We start from the raw sequence: 11,529 nt of genomic DNA, 5'->3' as shown, positions 1-11,529 counted from the left end.
AAACTTCATTGTTTCTTCAACTGATCGAACTTCGAGGTGTACTTGATCACAGGAATATCTTTCCCAACTAATAAAACTTTGTGAACACTCGATCATCCATAAAGATAAAATATCTATCATAGAATAAAGAAAAGCGACATCATATCAGTGTCATTCAAGCATGGGAAGTCTCCATAAGCTGCAAATGTATTGAATCTATTTCTTTTCAAGCTAATTAACATTTGTTAACAAAATGCAATTTGATAGTTGATGAAAAGAAAAGTGCCGAAAGATCATACAACACCGATGCTTGTCGCAGTTCTGTCAATATTTCTTATCACTGAGCTACCACAAGGTGTTATGAATGTATTGACGGGCATTTTCACTGGTGATACTTTTCATCAAAAAGTAAGTAATCTAGTTTTGATACAGTTTTTTTTTATTTTGAAATTGTGCATTAAAAGCAGAACAGAGATAAGAAAGATAAGGACGTGCTTGTGCGACATTTAGTATTACTTCTTGAGAATAAGCAATGTCAAAAAATGATACGATTTTCAGTGATTTCAAAACTTTTAATATTTTCCGATCCTTTTTTAAACAGTTTTCCTGCTTAAATTACTTGTAAATTATAATTTTTATTATAGGGAATGATAGAATGTATACCTATTTGAATTATAGGTTTATTTACCTTTGGGTGATTTCATGGATCTTTTATCATTAATCAATTCAGCTGTTAATTTTCTAATATACTGCATCATGAATAAACGTTTTCGTATTACTTTTCTCCAGTTGTTTTGCGATTTCTGCGCAAATCGAAAGTTTTCAAGGTATAAATTAGCGATTAAAAATAAGCATTGTACATGATGGATTTTAACGCAAATTATAGTAATTTACCGTTGTAAAAGTTATAATTATGGAATTTTAAACATCTAAATTGCAAATTTTTCTTGAAGTGCAGAAATTTATTCTAATCCTTGGACTATTAAAGTTCTGTTCTAACCCTTGACAAAAAAGAAATTAGATTAAAGTTATGAGCTTGGTGTTATAAGCCAAAAAGAAAAAATTCTAGAGTAGTAGAAGATTACAGTCGTATGGATTATGCTTACGAATTGCCAGGACAACGTAATCGAAGTGCTGACATCAGTCGTACCGAACAGGTATAATTTACTTTAGAGGGTTGAAAAATGACTCAAAGGATAGGAATGGTTCATTAAACTGTTCAAAATCGCAAATGATTCATTTCTGGTAGAACTGAAAGGAATGGATATTTTTTTCCATGTAAACTGAGTAAGATGCTAATATCAATTGATTAGTGATAAAAGCAACGTTGGTAATTTCATGCCGATCAAGCAACAAAAAATGAGAGTACTGAAATTTAAATATAGAATTAGAAAATGAATAAATTAACCAAAAAGTATAGCAGACTTTTTCAGCTTATGCTAACATCATCGCAGCACCGACCTAGTGCTACATCAGTTTTTACCAGCTTATCAGTAACACGAGAAGAGCCATCAAAGAATCATAGGAAATTTACGGGCAATTTATTAACTGTTGAGGGTAATCAGTGTCGAAGGATGACTACTGTAACTAAACAGGTAAGTAATCAAATCATTGTTATTTCATTCAATTCAAAGCTTACCATATCTCATTTATTTACTCATGCTCGATCCATCATCATATTTATCTTTTATTTTACTTGCAAATTGCATGCATTCTGCTTCTTCAACATTTTTTTTATAATCTCTGCTTCTATATAAAATACTTTTATAATTTCGATTCACTTCAGCACATTTAATTTCAGCGATTGAGACATTTCTTTCAATTTTATTTCATCCATTATAGGAGGAGAGTAAAGAATAAGAATTACGTCCTCTTGTATTGAAGAAACGAGGAAAGGATCGATCGATTGATCGATTTCATCATTCTATTACTCCAATCATCACTGATAAGATGATAAGATGATATATTATTATGCTACCTCAACGATTTCAGACATGAATGAAGTCAATTTCGTTGATCTTTGTGTTTGTTGTGCAAAGTTTTGCAACATTGATTTATTCCATGATACTTGATAGTACGATCTGCTCTTTCATTTCAACTCTTTAAGCCTACATTTAGCTAAAATTACTGACGAAGACAATAAATGATTCACGAGTAATATTATATCCCAAGGAAAAATAATCATTACATGGCAATGATTGAAGATGATTATTGTAATACGGGAATGATATGTAATGTTACCCGAGATTTCAACCCTAATTGAGTAGTTCTTTGGAATATAACCTCATCTTTCTCTCAAAACATCAATTTCCCATCCTTTCATAGTTGCCTTTCCCGAGAATTCCACCAATGCCTTTTCATTTTCATAATGGAGAAATCAAAAATTACAGGTAGGAATAGCATGAATGATGGATGTCTGACGAAGTGATGTCTTCTGAAACAAAATGATGAGATTATTCCGGTGAAAAAAAGGACAAAAAGCGAAATCTTCAGAGGATTTATGTGCATACCTATTGAAAATTCCTGAATTGAATTGGAACAAAGTCTAAACATTTAAATTATAATTTCAGTAAGTTCCACTTCAACATATGAGAAGTGAAAGTTTCACAACCAATAGATTACTGATAATAGGGAAACAACTTAGCTGTAAAAATCTCAGCCAAACAATGAACTCACTTAAATATTTGACTCTACTCATTGTTGTTGCAATGAAAGAAAAATAAATAAAGCCAAGCTAACCGTTGGCATTTTAAAATATTTGTCATTTTCATTAGCAATCTTTGTAGTGAAAGTGTAATCTTCTGTCTCAGAACCTCACATACTGATCTCTTCATCAAAGTTAATTTCTAAAAACCCGAGATATCCTCGACTAAATTAGGTCTGATTTGCTTTTCATCCTTTCATCTAGGTAATAATCATTCTCTAGCATTTCTGGCAAGCAATCGTTCTCATGCAATTGTTCTCGTAATCCCTCTTATTTAAATAGATCAGTGGTAGTGTATTCAACGTGGTGCAGTTTAATAGCAAGTTCGACGACGCGCCTGTGAATTGAAATAGAAAAAGACAAGCATATAGCTGATGTAACTTGATGTAGCAAACAGTATTATGAGGCGCCTGCACTTTTAACCTCAAGGAATTCTTGAATTTGAATTCTACTGATAACAAGAATGACATTTACATGTTATATCCTCATGAAATAGTTTGATAGGTTGTAACTGTATTAAAATATCGTTGTAATACAAAGTTATTTCGGTGAAAGCTTGATTGTTCATACAGGCTATCATTCAAATGCAAGTGGACATATTACTTCAAAAAACTTAAATACGTTTTATTCCTTTTTTTTTAAATGAACTCTGACCAGATAACAACTACAAGCGTAACAGTTTATTCACAGAGTACTGTAACAGTTTACAGGTTCAGTTAGGATCAGCATCAAGGTAAAGAAATTCTTATGAGTCAGAATTTTGGAGCCTGATAAACTATCAACAATTAATAAAATAACCCATGCATTAGAGTCCTGTTGAGTATTATTACGTCTTCTGAAATTTTCATCACTTCTAGTGTTCACTGTCTATGTTAAATTATTATAAGTAATGGGAGAGGAAAACTGCACCAACAACAAATATATTTTTCAGATAATTTGAAAGAATGAAATAAAAATTAGTTTTTCGAAAACAATTCGTTCGGGTTCATGATACCCTTTGGATCCAAGGCTTTCTTGATAGCAATCATTGTGTTCACTGCCACCTCACCATATTCATTCTCCAAATATTTCCTTTTACTAATTCCAATTCCATGTTCATCTGTACACGAACCACCTACTGCTAATGTATGCCTAAAATCAGCTTTTTTTTTTTTTTAAACCACAAATTTTTGTCTGGTAACTCAACAATAATTTAATGTACCACTATATGCATTATTCATTTGGATATTCAATTTTCAGTTTTTTCTTTCTTTTTTTTTACTAAGAAAAAACAGATACGAAGAAAAACTGAATTCTTCAAACACGTCAAATACATTATCTCCACACAAATACCGTGAAAAATTCATCATGAATTGAAATAATCACTTGCTACCGCAATACTATATCTTTGTAATTTTTTTAAAAATAAGTTATAAAATAAACGAAATACAATAAATCCTTCAAAACAGCACTTCACAATACGATCTGATAATTCCCGAATGATTTTCATCTCCTCCTGGTTTGATTCGTCGACTAGGAACACACAATGGAAGCTGCCATCACCAACACGACCCAATAGTGCTCCTGAAACATAGAACCAGAAAACAATTAGACAACGAAATTAGATGAAATACTAAAAGCACTGATCTCAATACAAAATCATTTCTAAAATACACAGATTGAAAATTGAATTTATTCGAACGAAACTTCATAACAACAAAAAATGTTCACGACCACTAAAATTGTCCAGATCTCAACAACTTGATGTCCCTTTATGCTACGCAAAACAATAGCGCTTCTTCAACAGTCCTAATTTTCAAGAATAAAATTATACATAATAAAATAAAAAATCTGCAAATAAACACCATTAAAGATTTAAAAAAAAAAACCAAACCAAAAATAGCCAGATTCGTCAATATCCTTCCTCGTCTCCGCGACAGTTTTAGTCAGTGCAGATGTTGGTAAGGAGAAATGCATTGTGAGACCCTGAACTAAAATCATCTAAGGAAAAGTTCAACATTTTAGTAGGATCCAAAATTTAATGAAAAATATAATTCAAATGGAGGACAATATGGGAATGATAGTCCATCAGTAACATTACGGTTGAAATTGATTCGTCATATCTTCCTTATACGAAAAAAATGACCGCCTTTAGCCTTTACTGCGTGCTTGCACTTCATTTTATCAACTACGCAATATTAATATGAGCTTTTACGTAGAAGTTTTTCCAGTCTCACCTAAGGATTCTTTGTTCAGATGAATTTTCCGAAGTCAAAATTAATGCAAATATTGAACTAGTTATAAGCAACAAGCAGCACGAGACAATGAATATGATAAAATGATAAATTTTATAAATACTGACTTAATTTTTCCACACTAAATTTTTGATCTTGGTAATTAAAATCCGAAAATGAAGCAAAGAGGTCTGAAAATTTACCTTAACATTATTCTTCTGTGATAAAATAGCATAATAGACAGAATGAAGAGAAGCCCAAATTTTTTTCTGCTCTTCAGGCGCATGGTACCAAGTGAACTCTCTCCCATCATTACTGGCGAATATTTCTTCTATCAAGTAAACATTATTCTTTCACGTAATTATGAAAAGCCAATCAACCAGAGTTTACTTACGTTTGGCGAGTGGCATTTTCTGATTGTTTTTTAGAGATGCAGTTTTTCGATTTAAAAGTTTATGGATCAATACTGAATGATCTACCTCAACAATACAGATAAATGTCAATTATAAACCATGAGCCAGTCATGACTATCATAGAAGAAATGACAAATAGCTAATGGAGAGAAACTGAAATGAAACATCAGCTGAAAGAACTTTACCAACAAGGCTCGCCTGTTCAGCTACTTCTGCTTCGGAATTACCGTGGAATTCCAAGAAAAGAGTGGGTGATTCAACAAGTGTTAATTTATTATAGCGATTACAAGCCGCCACTGTAGCAGCATCCAGGAACTCTGCAAGGTTTCATAAGATCATACTAAATGCTCAATACACTGGGGAATATTACAACAAATAAAATCAAGAAAATGAAAATAGTGAAAAGTTTTGGAAAGATAAAAGCTATCGTTAACGATAATATTAATTCGATCTCTTAAATAAATGCGACCTCTTAGCTGAATCTGAAGCAATCCTGTAGTCTCAGTCTTCCTCGAGAATAAAAAACTTAGAACATAAAAGTGATGACTTTAAAAGAGTAGCATTAAAAAAAGTAGCATAAAAGTAATGACTCTAGAAGAGCTAAACGATGAAATATGGCAAGTTATCAATGTACCTATTTTTGCAGTTGGTACAGAACACTGCAATGTAGCAACGACCGCTTCAATAGCTTTGTCTACTGTTCGAAATGGACAAATTGCAACACTACATACTGCTGGCCTTGCATACAATCGTACCGCTGCCTGCGTTATCACTCCTAGTGTACCTTTGGAGCCCACGAAGAGTTTCGTTAAGTTATAACCTGCTGCTGATTTCCTGATAATTATTTTTTGTAAATCATATAAAGCAAACTTTGTTAAATCAGACCATTAATGCCATTGATAAGGAACAACGGTACTGAAATGCATGTATCCCTTAAGGTCACAAAAAATATACATCCCAAGATTTGTCACTTATTTTCTTTTTATAAAGCTCAAAGATCAATATTTTCATACTACGAAGATGCTGCGACAGTAAAGTTATAGAGTTAGGCCAAAAAACCTTTTTTTCCAAAAATACCACAAAATGAATAATGATAAAGCTCACCTTGGCCGTCTATCTTTCCCAGCTGTGTACATCACGTCGCCACTGGACAGAACAACCTGTAATAATATGAAATTGGTACTACCAATGAGAAAAATCCCATTTAGTTGATAAATTGCAGACAATGAACACGAAAAGGTACCTCCAAGTTCAAAACATTCTGCGCCATGGTACCATACCGCGCTGCATTTGTGCCACGTGCACTCGCAGCAGCCATACCACATATGGAAGCATCGGCTCTCAGATCTAAAATTCTATCATTCCAAAGCGTGTCCCGAAAAAGTTAACATTGACTTCCTCTAAATCCAGTTGCTCGATAGGTTGGTGCAAACATACCTCCAGGAAACCAAAGACCTGTCGTGTGTAGATGCTGGTTCAGTGTCTCATGGGTAACGCCCGGTTCAACAGTACAAATAAAATCACTTGTGTTTACTTCCACGATTTTATCCATTGACATCAAATCGACGAATACGCCTCCCTTAAAAACTACGCAATAACTCACGATCCGAAAAAAAGAAATATTTAGAAAACTCTTGCGGTTTATGATTAATATTTTACTGGAACTAAATCACTGCTAATAAAATAAACAGAGACCAAGCACTGCAAGAAAATACTCGCGAAATAATAAACCTTGAACGTATTGGTGAAACCTAGACCAGTGGTTGTAGTAAAAGGTATCACTGGAATACCATCCTCATTACACATTTTCAGCACAGAACTAACTTGTTCAACATTTTGAGGCACCACAACCACATCCGAAGTTCTACCTCTAAAATCCGTAAGATATTATATAAATTGATATAATCTCATCTGAGAAAATAAAATGAAACATTCTGTGAATAATGGTGAGTTCTTTGATATTATAAACCATCTTAAGGATTAAAGTAGTAACTCTCAATGTCAGAAAACCATACCTACAATAAGCCATAACTTGCTATAAATAACGAAATCTATGAAAAGTCTTAATAGAACCCTAAGTTCAAATTTCGAATAAATATGTCCTGAAGTTGTAAAAAGCAATAAATTAAAAAGCGTTTGAAAACGTACATGTGATGTCTCTGATCATGTAAACTTTCACCCGCTTTTCCAGTAGTTATTTTAACAGCTTCTTTACCCAAAACGCGCTCTAGCTGTGAAATGAAAGATTCATTCACCTAGAATAACAATATAAATACATCTTAACTGTAGATGGTTGAAGTAAAGTATTAAACTTAGACTGTTGTTTACCTTATCCTAAATTCCTAAAACTTCAGCAGTGGCAAAGTGTACACTTTCTAAACTTTCATTAAGGAGAGCAAACAATGAGCAATGTCCTTAAACTTAATGAATTTGTCCTTCAATTTCCTTGATTTTTAATTTCATCGGAAGGAAAACCGAAAGCCATCTGGAATTACGAAAAAAATCTTCATATTAGAAAACTTTTTTTAGCAAAGTATTCGGACTGAAAAATTACCTTGTTGAGTAGGCGACGACTCAGTAGCATATTTTTACGAGAATATCCTGGCCAATTAGGCTTAAAATACCATCAATCCTGACATGTTCCTATTTTAAGCTATGTATTACTCAAGTATGCACAGTGAATCAGCACCACCATGACCTGCATCAGACTTATTACGACAACCTACAGGTGCAAGAAAACAAGGAGTACCGAAGTGTGCTTGTCCACCTATTACCTGGCTGAACAAAAATTGATAAACCACACCTACCCGTAAAATTTCAGGTTCAAGTAACTCAAATCATTCTGAAAAAAATTAGTAATCGAAAGAAAGATAACACTTCAAAACTTCATAACTCTTCGAGCTTTGGATCTCAAAAGAATAAATATATTATAGAAAAAAAAAAGAAAAAAAATCGTAATATTGGCCGAAAAACTTTTCGGCAGTCAACAGCTAAGGATATTTCCCTTGAAATGATTTAAACATTTTTTTAGTTCAGCAATATAATAATGATAAAAGAAAACGAAGGAAGCTGTTCGTCCAGTAAAATGAAATAATATCATTTGAGTGACATGGAATTTTATGTAATCATTTATCATACGACACAAAATTCAACAAACGTTACAGAAAAATACCCAAGCATATAAGGAAACTCGAGAGATCGAAATAAAAGATTACCACATGATTTACTTTACAGTTAACTTTTTCCTTATCAATTTACAGAGGGAGCTTCCTCTTTATCAGTTAGCAGGGATAACATTAAGCAGAACTGAAAAGATAGATGAAGTACTCATTATACTATTGCATCGCAAATGAAAACCATTTATGATATATCATCCCTCACCCAGCGATTAGATTCATTTCAGTCGAAAATGACTCCTAAAACTCAGATCTAGATACCAATAGTCACGCTCTACGAAAAGAAACAAGTTTTGAGAATTTTGGCAAATGACTAGGAAGCACAGATACTAAACTGAACTGGAATGTTTAAACTCGTAATGTTGTAAATTATTTTCATTAATTCTCAATCTTCATCTTAGTATACAGTTTCCCGCAGAAAAGATGGGTTTGATATTGTTTCAGAGTTGCGAAGATGAAACAATAAAGAATATTTAAAAATCCAAAACAAAGGACTACAGATGATCAAATTGTTCCTTAGAAAAAAGATGGTAACGACAACTACGGATCACCAAACAACAGGAACCAGGATCCGTAGTATTCCTTCATCTGATAACAGTTTTACTTCAACTCTTTTATAGTCTACTTTTACCGGAAAATAAATATCTAAGATTGTTTGCTTCCGATCAAGAATTATTAACAAGTGATCGTCGTTCATCCGAATATTCAACCTAAAAAGTGTATTATACATAAAATAGTAAAATTCGTTATTTAAACCCTTGGTTTGAATTATTATTGCTTCGATCTTATTTACCCTTACAAAGCCGTTCTCTCATTACTGTGACAGAATTTATAGCTACAGACATATATATAAAAAAAAATCCACGATAACCTGTCAATATTTTTTACCGGTGGTTCCACGCTAGTAAGCTTCAAGTTTACTTCCAGCTGTTTGCCATTTCTCAAAAGAAGTAGGCAATTCTTTGGGAGAAAGTATTGCTGCAATTCAATCACAAATCAAATTTCACCCAACATACACTATAAATATTGGGTTTAGAACTTTTCACGCAACACTGATGAACCATGCTTTCAGTATTTATTAGTCAGTGATTTATGAAAACCATAAAGTTCCTTACGTCTACGAATAATGACAAAAAACTGAAAAATGAAAAATAAAAACAAAAATTCTGCAGAAAGTTTGATAATGTACAATCTCTTACTGCAAGTGGTAATCGATAAGCCACAACCGACAATGTCTGGAAATATAAAAACTAACGGCGAGCAATAAAAAACTTTTTAGCACCTCTTGGATAGGTTCCTCTGACTGTTTCACTGCCTCTATTTCCCTTATAAATGCCTCTTGCGGCTTTTTTCGTATTCTTTGAGCACTCAAATCACCCATACACTTTCGATTTTTTAATTTAATTGCTCCCTGAAAACATAAAGCCTCATAAATTAAGCAAGACATTGTACCAACGATACAGTGAGAAATTTTTCAACTGAGTTGGGTTGTAGGTGGCATCATGCAAGCTCAGTAGCAAATTTTTGGTGCTGAAGAAATATCACTGTTCAAGTTGCAACAGTATAGATGAAACTCAAAACAATTGTTTTGTGATTTTTGAAGAACACACCTTTACATCGATCTTAATATCATGTTTCTTTTCAACTGCTTCTGAAGCAACCAATAGCAGTAACTGTCGGAAGAATTCACTCTTTTTGAGTTGCGTCAAATAAAACGTAGAGTTGATAACTACATCTATCTAAATCACAGGCGTTGAAAAAACCACAAATTTGGACTCAAAGCATCTTTAGCATTCTTAAACACACGAGGTGAAACATATGAAAGAAGTCAACAGAAGTACATAAAGCAAGCCATGAAAATTATGTATAAGTGAAATAAGTTATAAGTATGGATCTAAGATACGCATATGGTACCTGCTTCCAACTATGAAATGAGCATCACCTTTACAGAATCTTCTCCTTTTCTGTCTAACACCACTTCAACATTACCAACACATAATGGTATACGATACCTTGAGGGATCACTCGAATCCAACAATTTTGCAACCTCATCCTGTAATTTTTCTTAAAAAGAAGAGAACTAAAGAAAATTGATTACATCAGCAAACAGAACCATCAGTTCAATAAAAGCCATGAGTGTCGGCAGCTGATTCAGAAAACTTTATTTTTCTAAATCACTTATCCAAAAGAAAATCAATAAATGGAAATAACATCTGCCTACATCTACAGGCATTAACTTTTTCTTTCAAAACTGAATGATCAATTACCAAATCATGGATTAACAGTTCATTGGAAAGTAGTAATAACGTACCTCACTGAGGTCCTCTGGAGGGGGTAATTGTGCGCAGTGGCAAATATTTAAAAAAAGTTTGCATTTCTCTTTCATTAACAATGTGCGACAGCTAGAATCTACCTTCAAAAAAAAGATGATCAATGCTTTCTGCAGTTATTATAATGCTTTTGCTGTAATAAGCCTCAATCAACACTAAAATTGGCGCCAAAATGAGTTACAGTTTAATTAAAGATTCCATACATCGACCTTTTCATTAAAACTAAATTTCATGCGAAATAAAAAACTTAGTAAACACCAACAATTCAGTACAATCAACATTTCATGCTTACTCGACTAACTAAAGGACCAAGGACTAAATAAGTGAAATAGAACCCCACTTCTTTGAATTTGACGACATAACCAGGTATGGGATGCACAATCCACGCATCTTCCTCACTAATATTTACATTTCCATCATTCGATTTACTTCCAACAATCATCAATTTTTTTTTCTTTACACACTTTTTGAAGCTGAAGATATTGGCCGATGGATCTGTAATACCACAAAAAGAATGGTGGAACTTTGGGATATCGAACTCTAAGACGGTTTCTTATTACCGGACAGTGAAAAAAAACTTCAACATCTCACACAATTTGTTCGATCTCCAAACTTATGAACATAAATACAGTGTACAAGTGGTCACAGCAAAGTCATCAAGACCGAAAAGAATATGCCAAACTGGCTTTTAAACTTGAATGATCGATCCAAATT

General features: G+C 33.1%; 3 protein-coding genes across 4 annotated transcripts in view; 1 reads left to right on the top strand and 2 right to left on the bottom strand.

The window, feature by feature from the left end:
- Positions 1 to 1,844, top strand: part of LOAG_16423 (hypothetical protein) — a 6,189-nt gene extending 4,345 nt beyond the window's left edge. The window contains exons 7-11 of the mRNA XM_020449076.1: positions 247 to 387; positions 658 to 806; positions 1,049 to 1,136; positions 1,413 to 1,574; positions 1,822 to 1,844. Of these exons, the coding sequence (XP_020307447.1) occupies positions 247 to 387; positions 658 to 806; positions 1,049 to 1,136; positions 1,413 to 1,574; positions 1,822 to 1,839 (558 nt within the window). The 3' untranslated portion in view covers positions 1,840 to 1,844. The remainder of the gene's footprint in view (positions 1 to 246; positions 388 to 657; positions 807 to 1,048; positions 1,137 to 1,412; positions 1,575 to 1,821) is intronic.
- A 1,470-nt stretch (positions 1,845 to 3,314) lies between these two features.
- LOAG_02950 (hypothetical protein) lies at positions 3,315 to 8,250 on the bottom strand. Its single transcript, XM_020446176.1, has 12 exons — positions 7,864 to 8,250; positions 7,458 to 7,564; positions 7,041 to 7,179; positions 6,747 to 6,888; positions 6,553 to 6,656; positions 6,414 to 6,469; positions 5,944 to 6,143; positions 5,495 to 5,626; positions 5,100 to 5,227; positions 4,557 to 4,648; positions 4,135 to 4,246; positions 3,315 to 3,814 (listed from the first exon to the last, which is right to left on the bottom strand). Exons 1-11 carry the CDS (start codon positions 7,891 to 7,893, stop codon positions 4,222 to 4,224), a joined length of 1,155 nt encoding a protein of 384 aa, XP_020303449.1. The 5' UTR covers positions 7,894 to 8,250; the 3' UTR covers positions 3,315 to 3,814; positions 4,135 to 4,221.
- Positions 8,251 to 9,032: 782 nt separating this feature from the next.
- Positions 9,033 to 11,316, bottom strand: LOAG_02949 (the record flags this gene model as incomplete). 2 transcript variants are annotated; one of them, XM_003138486.2, is made up of 7 exons in its annotated part: positions 11,108 to 11,316; positions 10,797 to 10,898; positions 10,428 to 10,538; positions 10,096 to 10,224; positions 9,768 to 9,896; positions 9,357 to 9,463; positions 9,033 to 9,195 (listed from the first exon to the last, which is right to left on the bottom strand). In XM_003138486.2, exons 1-7 carry the CDS (start codon positions 11,255 to 11,257, stop codon positions 9,033 to 9,035), a joined length of 891 nt encoding a protein of 296 aa, XP_003138534.1. In that variant the 5' UTR covers positions 11,258 to 11,316. The 2 variants fall into 2 exon arrangements, with proteins under 2 accessions (XP_003138534.1, XP_020307446.1); XM_020446175.1 differs by lacking the exon at positions 11,108 to 11,316 and having other exon boundaries at positions 10,797 to 10,928.
- Between the last annotated feature and the right edge of the window lie 213 nt (positions 11,317 to 11,529).

This window comes from Loa loa (genome assembly GCF_000183805.2).
Source record: "Loa loa unplaced genomic scaffold supercont3.3, whole genome shotgun sequence".
NCBI lineage: Eukaryota > Metazoa > Nematoda > Chromadorea > Rhabditida > Onchocercidae > Loa > Loa loa.
Note: the sequence above shows the minus strand (reverse complement) of the source record. Positions and strands in the feature narration are given on the sequence as shown.